The sequence below is a fragment of the Lycium barbarum genome, chromosome 7, assembly GCF_019175385.1.
Source record: "Lycium barbarum isolate Lr01 chromosome 7, ASM1917538v2, whole genome shotgun sequence".
Lineage (NCBI taxonomy): Eukaryota > Viridiplantae > Streptophyta > Magnoliopsida > Solanales > Solanaceae > Lycium > Lycium barbarum.
The window spans coordinates 1795927-1812680 of record NC_083343.1 but is presented as its reverse complement, the minus strand read 5'-3'; the positions used below and the strand labels follow the sequence as shown (position 1 = coordinate 1812680).

The 16754-nt window shown below is 38.6% G+C and overlaps 2 protein-coding genes across 2 annotated transcripts; both read left to right on the top strand.

Moving 5' to 3' along the window:
* The first annotated feature begins 661 nt into the window (after positions 1-661).
* On the top strand, positions 662-1766 carry LOC132602044 (defensin-like protein). Its single transcript, XM_060315068.1, has 2 exons — positions 662-818; positions 1307-1766. The coding sequence occupies exons 1-2, from the start codon at positions 755-757 to the stop codon at positions 1558-1560; spliced, it is 318 nt and encodes a 105-aa protein (XP_060171051.1). The 5' UTR covers positions 662-754; the 3' UTR covers positions 1561-1766.
* A 5771-nt stretch (positions 1767-7537) lies between these two features.
* Positions 7538-12273, top strand: LOC132602743 (uncharacterized). The gene is made up of 8 exons (XM_060315522.1): positions 7538-7843; positions 7931-8142; positions 8261-8381; positions 8468-9388; positions 9508-9730; positions 9880-10268; positions 10425-11070; positions 12077-12273. Exons 1-8 carry the CDS (start codon positions 7538-7540, stop codon positions 12271-12273), a joined length of 3015 nt encoding a protein of 1004 aa, XP_060171505.1.
* The last annotated feature ends 4481 nt before the right edge of the window (positions 12274-16754 follow it).

The window sequence follows — 16754 nt, the reverse complement described above, 5'->3', positions numbered from 1 at the left end:
ACATAACTGATGCTTTCGTTGTCCCTGATAGCTATCCATGTCTTTTAATCAAGAAATTTCAAGTATATACGGTTTATAAAGTTAGAAAGAGCTCATCTTGTAAAAGTTGAGGCTCTCATGTATGATATGACTTTTTCGCCTATATGAAGTTGTGATTGATATTTTTCTGCGTAAGATTACAATGAACTGAATTGGGTATGATTATATGAAATTGTGTAGCATTTCCATTGTACTTCACAAAAGGAAATTAATTTCGTTATAAACACATTCAACCAAGAAGAACCCGAATTTTTTTTTTTAAAAATCGAGAATCTTATTGATTTAATTTTTTTTATAGAATTGATAAATTTAATAAATACAAAACCAAAAACCATCAAACCTATCTACACGTAACAAGTATCAAATGAAGAAAGTAAGAAAAAAATTGATATAAAAGACGATAGAAGAATTATTAGAATTAAAGAAATGGAGTTGCTGCTTTTGGAGAAAGAAATAGCACCAAGTATGAGAGGGTAAATAGAAATGGGACCCATACACTTTCTAAAAAGAAAAATAATCACCCTCACATGCCAAGTCATATTTATTCCCCACCCACCATAAAATTTCTCCGACAAATGAGTTAAAGCTTAGTTACTATTCTTTCACTGCCTATAAATACCTCGATGGTGTTAGTGTTCATTCACAACTCTGAATTGCAATCTTTCTTATTATTAAAATTAATATTTCTTCTTTTTTTCACTCATCCAAAGAGACAATGGCTCGCTCCGTTTGCTTCATGGCATTTCTGGTCTTGGCAATGATGCTCTTTGTTACCTATGGTTTGTCTCCATCTATTCCTCTAAATTAAATCATCATACAAATAATAAAAAAATTAATGCGTAATATTACTCTATTTCAATGGTTTGTTATGTTTGGCTTTGAGGAATTAATGATGAAGAAACTTGTATGTATTCCTCCAAAGAGTGTACAAGTAATTTTTCTTTAAGGATTGTAAATGAATTCACAGTTTAAAAGTTTACTATAGATGATTGACGGTTTTCAAAATCGTGAAAAAACTTTATTATTGTAATTCCTCTAAATGGTATACAAGCAATCACTACATAAAAAATTTGAATTTAGCTACGAAGCTTGTCGCTAGTCTGTCACTAAATAGCTCTTAGTTTATTTTTAGCTAAATAGGATTAATAATTCATTTTGTTGTTTAACTACATAATTTATCTATGTCTAATTCCCATTTTTAGTGGTGAATATTTCTTTCGATTTTTTCTTCTTCTAACATTTGTAAGTACTTGTGAATGATTTGTAGAGGTGCAAGCTCGGAACATTTGCAAAGCAAAAAGCAAGACTTTCAAAGGATTATGCATTATCGACTCGCCTTGCAGAAAAGCTTGCATCAAGGAGAAATTTACGGATGGACATTGTAGCAAACTCCAAAGAAGGTGCCTATGCACTAAGCCATGTGTATTTGATAATATTTCAAATGAAGCTGAGATGACTATGCCTGAGGAAGCAAAAACTCTGATTGAAGCTTTGCTTGAAGAAGAGATCATGATGGAGTAATTAAGACAGATTAAGTATTAAATGTCACACAAAATAATAAAGTGTAACCTTTCTTAAAGGGTAGCTTATAATGTTGTGTTCTTGGCCTCTAGTAGCCGTTAGCACACTGAATAAGTTGTGACACGTTGACCCGCTTTTAATCTTGTACAAAGTTCATGTATATTTTAATGAAAAATTATCGTGTACTGTCTTTTATTGTATTTCAATCTCACACGTTTAAGCACTTTCTATCATAACCTGTGTTCTAAACGGACTATGGTTGGCATTCATGCCTTAACTTGATCGAGCGAACCTTCTACTCTATTTGAACCGTTTTAGCTGTCATTCTTATGCGACTATACATACAATATATTTCAAATACAAATATGGGTTCCATACTTATCATCTAAATGAATGTTTAGCTCTAATATAACTTTAAAATAACTTCTGGAATACTGAAAAATAATAATATGCGCTATACAATACCATAATCTAATTGACCACAAAATAATGCAGAGCTCACCAATTGTTTCTGGAGTGAGGGAGAACCTAACTTGTGGTTTGTTAGTTCGTTATATCCGCCTACATGGACATAGGCCAATGTAGGTTCCATAAAGAGAACACTTGTACACTAACTATTGGTACTATTTTCTCACTAAAGCTGGAGCGGTGCTTAAAAAACATGATGTACATAGAAGTATTCTGAGATTTCTCTAAAGCAACAAGCATGCGCAAATAATATTACTTTTGCGCAAAAGTATTTTCTCGAACATAATATTTTAAAAAAATGTTCTTTCTTTCTTTCTTTCTTTCTTTCATGGAGTGTATTATTTGACTGACATATTCTGTAATGCTCACAATTTGATCAGCATGGGATTGATTCAAACCCGATCTACTGGACTCATCCTCGAGGTACCACTCGGTACAAGATTTTAGCATGTTCGTGTTTTACATCTCACTAGGACAAGTATCTGAACCGACGGCACACTAAAATCTCCTACTCTAACACGAATACCGTTGGGGTAAATCATTATCTGACTATGGCTACAAACCCTTTTATGATCTCTTGGATCAAACTCTTTTCTAAAATGTTTCTTAATCCCTTGAGTTGACTCTTTTTAAAATGTGACACAGTTCACAAACCATTATAGTATTCAAATCTTAATAGTGTAAAACAAAACATGCTTCTCATGAGTTCTTGAACATACTTCTAGTTATCATGATTTAAAACATAATAAATCATGAAAATAAATTCTGAAATTTTGAGTAAAACACTCATATTATGATATTTCAGCTTCTAAACAAATTTATAAACTTTCACGGATAATGAATGCTATCGCGATTCAATTGCCATACACATCAACAATTATGAACCTTTTATGTCACGCCCTGAACCATGGCCTGGTGGTAACACAACATTCGATGCCTGACTGCATGTGACCGAGCGAATCACATGGCTTGCTGACTCAACATGAGCATGAATTGATGCGAAATAACCGATGAACATGCATAAGTTAAGTAAAGAGTGGGACCATAAATCATAAGTCTGAAAATATCATAATGCAAAATAGTCTGAATAAACATAATAATAATGAGCCAAAATGGCTAGACGACTCCGAATATCCAACATAACATAACTGACTAGTCTATGAAACCTCTATCATGAACCTGGACTGTAGAACATACTTATTGGGACAAGGCCTCTAGCATACCTTAACTGCATAACTGACATAAATGTAAATAATGACTAAACTCAGAAGAAGATGGGGCTTACCAAAAGCTGATACGTGGATGATCCTACTGAGCAGATGCGTCGTCTTGTAAATCCGTACCTGCATTGTGAAATGAAGGCCCCCGGGCAATAAAAGGGGACGTCAGCACATTGAATGTACTGGTGTGTAAAGCAACTGAATGAAATAAACATGACACATGAAATAACATGATGAGAGCTGAAACTGAAACTGAAACCTGGTCATGAACATGAATACACACACACACACACACACAGATATATATATATATATATATAAGTGAGAGGGGGGTTATGTTTTTTCGATGTTTTAAAATTTCAAAGAATTCAGTAGAAAATATAATGTGTTTTTTATCAAATGTTTAAACAATCCTACTCGGTTCTTTCTCACCCCTAGCTGTCCTCTTATCATGTAGTTATATTTCTAAGTTTCTGTTTATCTCCCATTGTTTACGTTTTTTTTCTAAATAATCTAGACTCTGTCCAGTCATGAATCTTGTTACACTGTTCATCTCTTTCTCTTAACCTTTGTTCTTAATAACCTTTTTCTTTAACTACACCCCGACCATGGCCAACATCGTCCTCTATCATTTTTCGACATTAAAACGGCCTCTTTATCACCTAGGAATTTACAGGTTAATCCATCGAGTTTATTAAGAAGTTAAGAGAATAACCATTTACTAAGAGTAACAGATTCATAATTACAAGCAATTACTTAAAACATAGTATTTATATAAACATGGAAAATAATACAGAAACATAGTTAATAAAAATTACATGACTCAAAGATGGAGGGAGGTTTCCCTTTCGGAGAACCCTAAAAACTACTTCACACTAGGAGAAAATTACTGAAAACTTAATACTATTTTACAATAGAAGATTATATTACAGGGATTTTCGACTGGAAAAGGGACTGAGGCATTTGATGAAAGAGAAGGGGAATATGGATTTGATCTTGAGAGGTTTTGTTGATGATGTTCTTGGTGAGGTCTTTGCTCCTTCACAAATGCTCTTATTTATAGACGTCTAGCGGACTTCAACTCCAGATTTCAGAATATGAAAGAATCTTTTAAGTTCAGTCGGGTGATCTTTGGGCCCCATCGTCACGTGAAACTTTTAAAAAGAAGCTTTATATTCTTGTCCGTTTGCTAATCTGTCCATTGACTGTTGCTGCTTTATTAAAGCTACTTTTAATAAAGCCTCTTTTTCTGAAAATGTCTTCTAGCCTTTGCTTTGTTCAACGAATCTTTCCGTCTTTTGTCTTTGGCTATCATGATTACCTTCTCCACTATTTTTTTTATGTGTCTAAATTATGTAGTGCAACAAAATCAAAGCTGTAACGACCCATTTGGTCGTCTAGCAATTTTAGAGCTAATATTCCTAAAACATCCTTCCCGTGACCCTATTTTGGGGTTTATAGCTTGCGGTGATGGGTGACTCGGTCATTTAATTGACGAGTAAAATTTTGTATATATACTTAATTAATGTGTGTGAATAGTTTATTTATAGGAATATTATTTGCACCCATATAAGGTATAAGTTTGTAAATATATTATTTGATGGAGTGGGTAAATTTTAAAGTAGACAAAGTGGTTAAATGGAATAAATGAATTAAGGAAGCTACTCTGATAAATAATCATATTAGGCCCACACAACTTCTCCTTAGTGGCCCATCCGTGGAAGACCTACTACATAGAGTCTAAATTCATTAACTGCATAGAAAAGAAAGAAGCATAGGAGCAGTTAAAAAATAAAAGACTGCGCACAAACTCTGCACAACAAGGGAAAACATAACCAATTGCAGGTAAATTATTCAACCCAATTCACGTGACCATGGAATTAAATTGCTGTACTAGTAGTAGTTTAAAAAAAAGTAATCATTAGGTTGATGAGTAGGCTACACGTTTGACTGAAAATTGAGAAAATAGTAGTGGAATGTTGCAAATATTATGGGTAGTACGTGTATGTAGTGAACTATTGTGGAAAGATACTATTTAAATATTATTTAAGGGATTGAATTCATGTAGTAAGTATATGCAGTGTACTATTATGGAGAAATATTATTTTAATATTATTTAGGGGAGTGTATTCATGTAGTACGTATATGCAGTGTACCATTGTGGAGAAATATTATTTTAATACTATTTAGGGGATTGAATTCATTATCTACCTTGGCTTCTACTGGTTTCAAAATTTTACCGAGGGAGTAAAAATTTTGGATAAATAATGGATGGTAATTATGAGGTAGTAATGACTAATGATTATGGTTTCATGTATAATGGCTTAAGGGTCGATAAATAATGTTCTTCAAAATTGTCTCTGGTTTAGCAAACACTTGTTCTCAAAATTGCTTATGGTTTCATCTTCGGTCATAGTTATTAGGTTAGCAAGTTCCATTTTCTTTTTTTATATATATTTTGGACATAAGTAATTGAATATTCGGGTATTGGATTCTATGTACACCTTTAAACTCGTGGTATTTGCATCATGGAAAGTGAGATGTTAATCCAAAATTAAGATTTTGGGATAATTGAAGGTTTCGAGTCCTAGTCCTAAAAATGTGTGTGTGTGTGTGTATATATATATATATATATATATATATATATATAAGAATTTATGAATTGTGAGCCTATTTGTGGATGGAATTGTAATTTATTAACATAGATATTTAATCGTTAGATTTTTATCGTTCGGAAGCGTTCCGGAAGGGTAAATCTCAAGTTTGATTGTTCGTGGCTCTCGTTCGGCTTCGGGGTAGGTTATGGATTACCTTTTTGGTTAGGCTTCGATTAGCGAAGCATATGTATAGTTAGATACTGTCGGAGAAAGTATGTACGCTTTCGGGTAATAAGTTGGGATGGACTAGGTTGGTATTGTTGACTGATTTATTGGCTTGTAGCCTTATATGGTTGTGTTGTGACTTGATTGGAAATGATGACGCGAGGCCTGAGGTCCTTACCGGGATCGTGAGAATACACGAGGCCCGAGGTTCTTACCGGGATCGTGAGAGTAAACAAGGCCCGAGGTCCTTACCGGGATCGTGAGAGTGGTACATGGACTTTGCGGGTCCCCCATTGGTCATGGCTGTTGGGCGACGATCTACACCGCCATATCATGTGTGTACGGGCATTAGATTGCATTATATTGTATTGCCTTGCGTTGCGTATTCATTCTTCATATCATCCTTTTATGCCTTGGATTTCTGTACATGTCCTTCTATATTTGTACTGATATATTGGATTGTGATGTTTACTTGTACCGGATTGCGAGCATGTCTATTCTTTAGTTTCTTCCTGTGTATATGTTAGCTAATTTTTGTCGGCCTATGCTATCTACCAGTACTTGTGTTTGTACTGACCCTACCTTGCTGCATTCTTTGTGAGTGTAGAGTACGAGATCGGTACCACTTTTGCACTTCAACATTGATCTCGAGGCTATCTGCGGAGTTTGCTAGGGTGAGCTTATTGGACGAGTCCGCCACCCCTGGGACTCCTTCTTTACTATTTGTCTTACTTTGATCCTTAGACAGTATTTCTAGTTTTGAGACTCATGTATTATTCAGACACCTTGATCAGTGGCTCTTGTACTATTTCCGACCATTTTCCTTGGGTGGTATTTAGAATTGGGAATTCCGCACTTGGTATTTATAATATATGTTAGACTCTTCATTAATTTCGCTTTATTTAGTAATTATTGTTGTATAACTGATTAAGGGAAGGGTTCTCCTACCGAGGTGGGATATGGTAGGTGCCTGTACGACTTAGCGGCAATTAAGTCGTGACAAGTTGGTATCACAGCCTAGGTTACCCGGTCTGTAAGTACAAGAGCATGCCTAGTAGAGTCTTGTGGATTGGTACGATGAGCTCCGTACTTATCTGTGAGAGGATATAAGGCATTTAGGAAACCTCAATTTTCTTGATTCTTTCGTGCTACTTTATTCTAATTGGTATCTGGAACACTTGAATTACCTGATTCCTCTCTATTCTCTCTCAGATGATGATGAATACACGAGCTGGTCATGCGAGAGATATTGAGCCCGAGCCCGTTGTTATGGCCGACACTCGAGGTAGAGGTCGAGGACGAGCTAGGGGTCGTGCCCGTGCCAGAGGTCGCGGTGTTGCGCCAGCCGGGGACAGGGCTCCTGCTGCTGAATAGAGACGGGTGCCCTCGCTATCTCCTGAGCGTGAGCCCGAGTTTGAGGAGCAGGATGGGGGAGGTTTGGGCCCAGCCCAGACTCACCCCAAGTATATGTCAGACCCACCGGTTCAAGATACGTTGGTCCGTATTCTTCTTTATTTGGAGGGCCAGCGGACTACTGGGGGTGCTGCTACTGGAGATTCTCACACTCAGGCGGGTCTGCACACTCCGAAGCAAGGACAGACTCTTGGGATGCAGCCTGCCGCTGCTATGGCCTCGTGTATGGATGGATTTCGTGCCCCCGAGGGTATTCCGAGGCCAGTTGCTTTACAGACATTGACTCATCGTGATTTGGAGCTCATTTGGAGGTTCCTGAAGATGGAGCCACCCAGGTTTCACGGCGCCCGGGGTGAGGATGTATACGAGTTTATTGTAGATATGCATAAACGTCTATACTAGATGGGTATTGTGGAGACCCATGGAGTTGACTACACTACTTTCTAGCTTCGCGATGATGCGAAGACTTGGTGGAGGTATTATGTGGAGAGTAGGCCAGTTGGTTCGCCTCCTCTCACTTGGCCTCAGTTCCATCAGGTTTTTCTTGACAAGTATGTACCTCGCCCCTTGAGAGAGCAGCGTAAAGAGGAGTTTACTCACCTTCAGCAGAGGGGGATGTCTGTAGCCGAGTATGAGGCTAGGTTTCTATTTTTGGCGAGGTATGCTACCCATATGATTCTGACGGATGAGGAGAGGGTCCGTAGATTTGTGAATGGACTCTCTCTTGATACTCATGTTCACTGTCTTCATCATGTGACTCCTGAGGCTTCTTGGTAGAAGGTTGTTGATCATGCTATTAGTATTGAGGCTGCCTAAGTCCGAGCTCAGGGAGGATCAAGTGAGAAGAAGGCCCGTTATCAGGGGCAGTATAGTGGCTCTTTTAGTTACCGCAGTGGGGGTCAGTCTTCGAGGTCCTATCATTCGGTCCCCAGTCATCCGGTGCAGTCAGCTTAGCAGACTTCTTCTAGTGGTCATCCCAGGCAGAGTGGATATGGGGCTGGCCAGTCTCAGGGAGGTACATTTTTTAGGTCACCTGCCCATGAGAGCCCTTCTAGATCTTCAACCTCCATTCATCAGTCTTCCGAGCCTAGGGTTTTCTGGGGTTGTGGCAATTCGGGGTACATTTCTAGATTTTGCCCTTGTGCTAGACAGAGTGGCGCTCAGCAGGGTTTCAGGTTTCAGGCTCCGAAGACTCCGGTGTCCACTGGTACCCGGGATGGTTCTTCAGGGAGGGGTGGCACTCAGTCAGGCGGCGGTGGATTTCAGTCATCGAGAGGAGGACACCAGTCCGGGAGAGGTGGTACTCATGGCTCCAGAGGTGGGGTACATTCTGTTCAGTGCGGCCAGGGTGGCACGCAGTGTTATGCTTTTACGGGTAGACCAGAAGCAGAGGCTTCAGATGCTGTAATCTTAGGTACTATTTCTGTTCATCGTCGACTGGCTTCGATTTTATTTGATCCAGGATCTACTTATTCATATGTGTCTACTTATCACTCTGTGGGTTGGGATTTGACTTGTGACCATTTTGACCTGTTTATATATGTGTCTACTCCGGTTGGGGATTCCGTGTTAGTTGATAGAGTTTATCGAAATTGTCTAGTTACTTTCATGGGGTATGACACGTGGGTAGATTTGATGATCTTGGACATGTTAGACTTTGACATTATATTGGGCATGACTTGGTTATCTCCATATCACGCCATCTTGGAATGTCATGCCAAGATTGTCACTTTGGCCATGCCCGGGATTCCTAGATTAGAGTGGAGGGGTACTCCTAGCCCTGCCCCAAGAAAGATTATTTCCTACCTTCGTGCGAAGAAGCTGGTGGATAAGGGTTGCTTAGCTTACTTAGCGCATGTTTGTGATACTAGTGCAGATTCCCCGTCTCTTAAGTCGGTGCCAGTGGTTTGTGAGTTTACAGAGGTGTTTCCTGCCAATTTACCAGGTACGCCACCCAATCGTGATATCGATTTTTATATAGATTTGGAGCTGGGCACTCGTCCTATCTCTATTGCACCTTATAGGATGGGCCGGTTGTGTTGAGAGAATTGAAGGAGCAACTTCAGGGTCTTCTGAACAAGGGATTCATTAGACCGAGTGTCTCTCCTTGGGGTGCTCCTATGTTATTTGTGAACAATATAGATGGTACTATGTGGATGTGTATTGACTACCGACAGCTGAACAAGGTGACTATTAGCAACAAGTACTTTATTCCTCGCATTGATGATCTATTTGACCAGTTTCAGGGTGCTTCTGTATTTTCAAAGATTAACTTGAGATCGGGCTACCATCAGTTGAAGATTCGGGCCGAATATATTCCCAAGACGGCTTTTAGGACTCGCTATGGTCACTACGGGTTCCTGGTGATGTCTTTCGGCTTTCGAATGCCCCTGCAGCTTTTATGACTTTGATGAATGGCATTTTTAAGCCATACTTGGACTCCTTCATCATTGTGTTCATTGATGACATTCTGGTGTACTCAAAGAGCCGGGAGGAGCATGAGCAGCACTTGAGGATTATCCTTGGTTTGTTGAAAGAGAAGGAGCTTTATGCAAAATTATCTAAGTGTGAATTTTGGATGGAGTCGGTGGCATTCTTGGGCTATGTTGTGATGAAGGAGGGGATCGTGGTTGATCCCAAAAATATCGAGGTAGTTAGAGATTGGCCGAGGCCCACGACCGTGATCGAGATTCGTAGCTTTGTGGGGTTGGCCAGTTATTATCGCCGGTTTGTGAAGGGGTTTGCTGCTATTGCGTCACCTATGACAAAATTGACTCAGAAGGAGGTTCCCTTCCAGTGGTCTGATGGTTGCGAGGAGAGCTTTCAAAAGCTCAAGGCTTTGTTGACTGCAGCTCCGATTTTGGCACTGCCCGTGGAGGGCAAGGACTACTCTGTTTATTGTGATGCATCCTGTATTGGTTTGGGCGTTGTGTTGATGCAGAAGGGCAAGGTCATCGCCTATGCCTCGAGACAGTTGAAGGTTCATGAGAGAAACTACCCTACGCATGATTTAGAGTTGTTGGCAGTGGTTTTTGCCTTGAAGATCTGGAGACATTATTTATATGGGGTCCGTTGTGAGGTGTTCACTGATCATCGTAGTTTGCAGCATGTGTTTACCCAGAGAGATCTAAATTCCAGGCAGCGTAGATGGATGGAGCTCCTGAAAGATTATGATATTACCATAGTTTACCATCCGGGTAAGGTGAATGTGGTGGCAAATGCCTTGAGTCGCAAGGCGGAGAGTATGGGTAGCTTGGCGAGATTTCCGATGTCCGAGCGTCCCTTAGCCATGGAGGTTCAGACTCTGGCTAACTGTCTTGTCCAATTGGATCTTTCACATTCGGGTCAGGTATTTGCTTGTCTTGAGGCGAGGTCGTCTCTCTTGAAGGAGATTAGGACTAGACAGTTTGAGGACCCTCAGTTATGTAAGATTCATGACAAGGTGTTGCGAGGTGAGGCCAAGGAGGCCGTGCTTAATAGTGAGGGGTTTTTGAGGATGAAGGGACGGCTATGCGTTCCTCGGGTCGGTGATTTCATTCATGTGATACTGGAGAAGGCTCATAGCTCCCGCTGTTCTATTCATCCAGGTGCTACCAAGATGTATCGTGATTTGAGGCAACACTATTAGTAGGGTCGAATGAAGCGTGATGTTGCAGACTTTGTGGTTCGATGTGAAAATTATCAACAGGTTAAGTATGAGCACCAGAGACCCTGGTGGCGTGCTTCAGAGGATGCCTATTCCCGAGTGGAAGTGGGAGAGAATAGCCATGGACTTTGTTGTGGGGTCTTCCGAAGACCTTAGGAAAGTTTGACTCCATATGTGTCATTGTGGATAGGTTGACTAAGTTCGCACATTTCATCTCGGTTCAGGTTACTTATAATGCAGAGAGGTTGGCCAAGATCTACATTTGTGAGATAGTGCGGTTGCACGGGGTTCCTATTTCTATTATCTCCGATCGACGCACTCAATTTACTTCCCATTTCTGGCAGACCTTGCAGGCAGAATTGGGTACTTAGTTGGATCTTAGTACTGCATTTCATCCCCAGACTGACGGACAGTCCGAAAGGACTATTCAGGTGCTTGAGGACATGTTAAGAGCTTGCGTTATCGATTTCGATGGTCATTGGGACCAATATTTGCCTTTGGCTGAGTCCGCGTACAACAATAGTTACCATTCCAGTATCAACATGGCACCGTTTGAGGCCTTGTATGGGAGGAGGTGTCGTTCTCCTATCGGGTGGTTTGATGCTTTTGAGGTTCGACCATTAGGTACAGATCTGTTGAGAGAATCATTGGATAAAGTGAAGCTTATTCAGGAAAATCTTCGGGCAACCCAAAGTATATAAAAGATGTATGCGGATCGGAAGGTCTGAGATATGGCGTTTATGGTGGCGGAGAAAGTCTTGTTGAAGGTTTCACCCATGAAGGGTGTCATGAGATTTGGGAAGAGGGGTAAGTTGAGTCACAGGTATATCGGCCCATTTGAGATCCTTTATCGTATTGGCGAGGTTGCATATAAGTTGGCCTTGCCACCAGGCCTGTCGGGTGTCCATCCAGTTTTTATGTTTCTATGTTGAAAAAGTACCATTCAGACGGGTCTTATATCATTCTCTGGGATTCGGTATTGCTAGATGAGAATCTGTCATATGCGGAAGAGCCTATAGCAATATTAGATAGGCAGGTTGGAAAGTTCCGGACCAAAGAAATAGCCTCCGTGGAAGTTCAATGGAAGGATCGTCCGGTGGAGAAAGCTACTTGGGAGATCGAGGCAGATATGCGGAGTAGATAACCTCAGTTCTTTGGCGGTTCAGGTATTACCTCTCACCAAGTTTTGTTTGTTCGCTCGAGGACGAGCGATTGCTTGATTGGTATCTGATGTAACGACCCATTTGGTCGTTTAGAAATCTTAGACCTAATATTCCTAAAACATCCTTCCCGTGGCCCTATTTTGGGGTTTATAGCTTGCGGTGATGGGTGACTCGGTCATTTAATTGACGGGTAAAATTTTGTATATATACTTACTTAATGTGTGTGAAAAGTTTATTCATAGGAATATTATTTGCACCCATATAAGGTATAAGTTGGTAAATATATTATTTGATGGAGTGGGTAAATTTTAAAGTAGACAAAGTGGTTAAGAGAATAAATGAATTAAGGAAGCTACTGTGATAAATAATCAGATTAGACCCACCAAACCTCTCCTTAGTGGCCCATCCGTGGAAGACCTACTACATAGAGTCTAAATTCATTAACTGCATAGAAAAGAAAGAAGCCTAGGAGCAGTTGAAAAATAAAAGACTGCGCACAAACTCTGCACAACAAGGGAAAACATAACCAATTGTAGGTAAATTATTCAACCCAATTCACGTGATCATGGAATTAAATTGCTCTACTAGTAGTAGTTTTTAAAAAAAGTAATCATTAGGTTGATGAGTAGGCTACACGTTTGGCTGAAAATTGAGAAAATAGTAGTGGAATGTTGCAATTATTATGGGTAGTACGTGTATGCAGTGTACTATTGTGGAAAGATACTATTTTAATATTATTTAAGGGATTGAATTCATGTAGTAACTATATGCAGTGTACTATTGTGGAGAAATATTATTTAGAGGAGTGAATTCATGTAGTATGTATATGCAGTGTACCATTGTGGAGAAATATTATTTTAATACTATTTAGGGGATTGAATTCATTATCTACCTTGGGTTCTACTGGTTTCAAAATTTTACAGAGGGAGTAGAAATTTTGGATAAATAATGGATAGTAATTATGTGGTAGTAATGAATAATGATTATGGTTTCATGTATAATGGCTTAAGAGTCGATAAATAATGCTCTTAAAAATTGTCTTTGGTTTGGCGAACACTGCTCTCCAAATTGCTTATGGTTTTGTCTTTGGTCATAGTTATTAGGTTAGCAAGTTCCATTTTCTTTGTTCTTTTTTATATATTTTGGATATAAGTAATTGAATATTCAGGTATCGAATTCTATGTACACCTTTAAACTCGTGGTATTTGCATCATGGAAAGTGAAATGTTAATCCTATATTAAGATTTTAGGGTAATTGAAGGTTTCGAGTCCTAGTCCTAAAAATGTGTGTGTGTATCTATATATATGAGAATTTATGAATTGTGAGCCTATTTGTGGATGGAATTGTAATTTATTAACATAGAATATTTAATCATTAGATTTCGATCGTTCAGAAGCGTTCCGGAAGGGTAAATCTCAAGTTTGACTGTTCATGGCTCTCGTTCGGCTTCGAGGTAGGTTATGGCTTACCTTTTTGGTTAGACTTCGATTAGAAAAACATATGTATAGTTAGATACTGTTGGAGAAAGTATGTACGCTTTCGAGTACGAAGTTGGGATGGACTAGGTTGGTATTGTTGACTGATTTATTGGCTTGTAGCCTTATATGGTTGTGTTGTGACTTGATTGGAAGTGATGATAAGGAAGAGAGTACACGAGGCCTGACGTCCTTACCGGAATCGTGAGAATACACGAGGCCCGAGGTTCTTATCGGGATCGTGAGAGTAAACGAGGTCCGAGGTCCTTACTGGGATTGTGAGAGTGGTACATGGACTTCGCGGGTCCCCCATGGGTCATGGCTGTTGGGCGATGATCTATACCGCCATAGCATGTGTGTACGGGCATTGCATTGCATTGTATTTCCTTGCGTTGTGTATTCATTCTTCATATCATCCTTTTATGCCTTGGATTTCTGAACATGTCCTTCTATATTTGTACTGATATATTGGATTGTGATGTTTACTTGTACAGGATTGCGAGCATGTCTATTCTTCAGTTTCTTCCTGTATATATGTTAGCTAATTGTTGTCGGCCTATGATATCTACCAGTACTTGTGTTTGTACTGACCCTACCTTGCTGCATTCTTTGTGAGTGTAGAGTACGAGATCGGTACCACTTCTGCACCTCGACATTGATCCCGAGGCTATCTGCGGAGTCTGCTAGGGTGAGCTTATTGGGCAAGTCCGCCACCCCTGGGACTCCTTCTTTACTACTTGTCTTACTTTGATTCTTAGACAATATTTCTTTTTTTGAGACTCTTGTATTATTCAGACACGTTGATCAGTGGCTCTTGTACTGTTTCTGACCATTTTCCTTGGGTAGTATTTAGAATTGGGAATTCCGCACTTGGTATTTATAATATATGTTAGACTCTTCATTAATTTCGCTTTATTTAGTAATTATTGTTGTATAGCTGATTAAGGGAATGGTTCGGGTTCTCTTACCGAGGTGGGATATGATAGGTGCTCGCACGACTTAGCGGCATTTGGGTCGTGACAAAAGCTCATTTCGGAATCTACATTGTTTGGATCTTGCGAATCTTGAAATGCACTGTCTTGAAAATTTACCATATCTCCTTCAATATCTGAACTATGGACTGGTGACATCCCTGGACTTGGAGATAATTCTGGACTAGGATTCTTATTTTATATTCTTGTCTTGTTCTTCTTTCGTCTGGAAAAAACTTTCCAACGTCTCTATAACTATACTTTCTATTTTTTCAATCTTTTTTTTAGCAAGTGTGCTTTTCTTTGTAGAAGTAGCTCCTTGCATAAGTGTTTTTGGTAGTCTTTGTTTTGTCTGGAGAGATGAACATCCCTCATCTTCATTTTTTGGCAAAGTGACAGCCATCAACGGATTTGATAAGTCTTTACCGGCTACCTTTTGAACCGGACTAGCTATATCCTTATCCAATACAGTGGATCTAACTGCATTCATTGGGGAATACACACTCGTCTCATTCATTTTGGTCTAACATGGAAAACTCTGAGATTGTGCTAACTCGAACTTGACTGCCTGTAGTCTGTGTTATAACATCTTCACTTGTTCCAAGAGTTTCGTTTTTTCTTGGATTAATGTCTCATTTTTCTAGTTTAGTCTTTTGAAGGCTTCGGTCATGGTAGAACAATGATCACAGAAAATTACTTTGTCTGTGTCTTTTTGTATGTTATACTGAGGGATTTTATCTGGGTTTTGTCTGAGTGCTGGAGAAATATAGTAATTTGGACTCAATATTCCTCTAGCGTAATCTAATGCCTCAGTAAAGTCATTAAATCCTTTAAAAAGTGGTTTTTGTATATCTTTAATAGAGTTTATGAGTTCTAACCAAGTTTGAAAAATACCATTAGTATTAGCATGAACTACAACATAAAATTTAAATTCTTGTCTGTAAAATATTGACAAAGTGCGTTTAGAGTGGATACAAAATGTTTAAAATCCTTTTTATTATGTGATATCCATAAATTTTCTACTAAACATGTCTGTTGTTTATCTATTATGCATTCTGGTAATATTTTAAAAGTCATGTTTGATGGTGGAAAGAATACTAGATTATGTTTTGTTCCAAATTGTATTCTTTCTAGGGCATTTCTTTCTAATGAAGATATAGGTCTAAAATGAAGATTACCTAATACCGTTTGTCTGTAAGTGTCTGGGGTTGAGGCTTGTATGCCTTTTCCCTTGTCTGCTGTCTGAGAACTAGAGGGACTCATGCTGTTCAAATAGGAAATCATATTATTAGTTAGCAGTAATCTTTAATCTGCTTAATTGGTCTGTTAGGTTATTATCTTTTCCTTTTATATGTTCAAACTTTAGGTTATAAATTGAAATAGTATCTATAAAATTTAGCCACCTTCGTCTACTGCTATTTTTATCATTTATCTTTTGATAGAATTTAAATATAGCTTCACAGTCTGTTCTAACTAATATTTCTGGTTTGTTTAAGATATATAGTCTAAAACTATTTAATCCATATATTACAACAAAAATTTCTGCATCTATACTACTCATATTTTCTTTTCTCTGTACTTACCACTTTGATAAGCACATATTTTTTCGTTACTTTTATTACTATATTTATTTGGTCTTGCTTCTAATACTGCTCCCCATCCTTCGAAATTACCATCTGTTTCTATAATTAAATAGTCTGTTTCTAGTGGCATATTTAAGTCAGGAATATTTTTTATTTTTTCTTTAATTTTTTGTACTAATTTAATGTCTTCAGTATTAAAATATTTTTGACCATTAGATCCCGTCTTTGAATACAATGGTCCTGCTATTTTTCCTAAGTCTTTTATAAAATTTCTAGCATAATTTACTATTCCTAAGAATTTTTGTAATTCTTTAACATTATCTAACTTGTCTAGCATTTCTAAAGCTTTTTTTAGCTATATGAGATTGTAATTTTATCTTACCATCTCCTAGTACTACTCCTAAAAAATTTATATAATTGTTACATAATTGC